The sequence below is a fragment of the Cynoglossus semilaevis genome, chromosome Z (assembly GCF_000523025.1).
Source record: "Cynoglossus semilaevis isolate Cse_v1.0 chromosome Z, Cse_v1.0, whole genome shotgun sequence".
Classification (NCBI taxonomy): domain Eukaryota; kingdom Metazoa; phylum Chordata; class Actinopteri; order Pleuronectiformes; family Cynoglossidae; genus Cynoglossus; species Cynoglossus semilaevis.
Genome location: NC_024328.1, coordinates 12,510,562 through 12,511,986, shown reverse-complemented (window position 1 = coordinate 12,511,986; position 1,425 = coordinate 12,510,562). Strand labels below are relative to the sequence as shown.

The window sequence follows — 1,425 nt, the reverse complement described above, 5'->3', positions numbered from 1 at the left end:
TCTCTCTCTCTCTCTCTCTCTCTCTCTCTCTCTGTATGTATATTTATTTATAAAAATATATACGTGTATAAACTGTATACATAACTATGTATGTATATATTTATTTATATAATTATATTATATATATTAAAATATTTATTTATACAGTTTATACACATATATTTCTATATATGTATACATTTATAAGTACTGTGTATATATACATTTATATACATATATCTGTACAGGTGTGAGTGTTTTAAAGATGTTGATTTGAAAGTGGCTAAATTGACCTTCATGTTGTGTCTCACTCTTGCAGTCTGAAGAAGGTGCTTCTGGGTGTGCATTCTATCAGTGCTGATGAAAAACAAGAAAGGCAGATAAGAAAAGTTGCAAAGTATTATCCTCATCCATGCTACAATAAAACAGAAAAGATCAATGACCTCATGTTGCTCAAGGTACTGTACTGCATTCATGTTCTATAACAAAAAGTTTAGTTTGTGAATTGTCACAGAGATGAAAATGTATTATTAATTATGCATCATACCATTAGGATATGTTACTGGGAAATGATTCAAATGTCATCCTGCATGTATAGAACCAGGAAGCAGACAGTCAGTCTGTGAACCCTTAGTAAATGTGTCGATTATCACATGTATCGTATTGTTTTCTGTCTGCAGTCAATTAAGCTGAAGATGTTTTCACTTTTGTGGAAAAAACACAAGAAAAACAGACATTTGCCTTCGTATCATGTGTGGTCATCTGTGGTCATCTGTGTTTCATATTTGTAGCTTGACAAACCAGTGAAGCGAACAAACACGGTGGACTATTTCAACTTGAAAACTGCAGCCAAAGAACCTGAAGATGGCACCAAGTGTACAGTGGCTGGATGGGGTGAAACAAAGCCTAATCTTAAAAAAATGTCTGAGGTCTTGATGGCAGTCAATGTGACTGTGATCAACAGGATGAAATGTAACTCTCCTTCCTATTATGACTTTAACCCCATCATTAACAAGGACATGATTTGTGCTGGTTCAAATGGCAAAGACAAGGCTGATAGCTGTAGGGTAAGTAACATTTTTTAAATCTTTTTAGGAAAACATCTGCCATTCTGTGAAACCTTGGCTGTACTGTACATTTTTATTACTTGCAGGGAGATTCAGGAGGTCCACTGTTGTGTGACGGACAGCTTGTAGGAGTAACTTCTTTCGGAGGTGGCTGTGGCATTATTAAGAAGCCAGGAGTTTACACTTTCCTCTCTGCGAAATACATCTTCTGGATCAAAAAGACAATGAAGAAGTCTGACTAATCTACTATTGTGGAATCATTTGTCTCTCCATCATATGACATTTTGGAGTCAGTATATCAATGACTCAAACTTTTCCTGTAGTACAACACATTTGTTGTGTTTTCTCAATCCTGACTATTTGAAATAAATTGAACGAA

General features: G+C 34.9%; 1 protein-coding gene across 1 annotated transcript; it reads left to right on the top strand.

Moving 5' to 3' along the window:
* Window positions 1-266: 266 nt before the first annotated feature.
* LOC103397912 (granzyme A-like) lies at window positions 267-1,425 on the top strand (the record flags this gene model as incomplete). Its single annotated transcript, XM_025053420.1, has 3 exons — window positions 267-437; window positions 771-1,046; window positions 1,133-1,425. Coding segments are annotated over 3 exons (603 nt in total), but the record flags the coding sequence as incomplete, so codon positions are not given.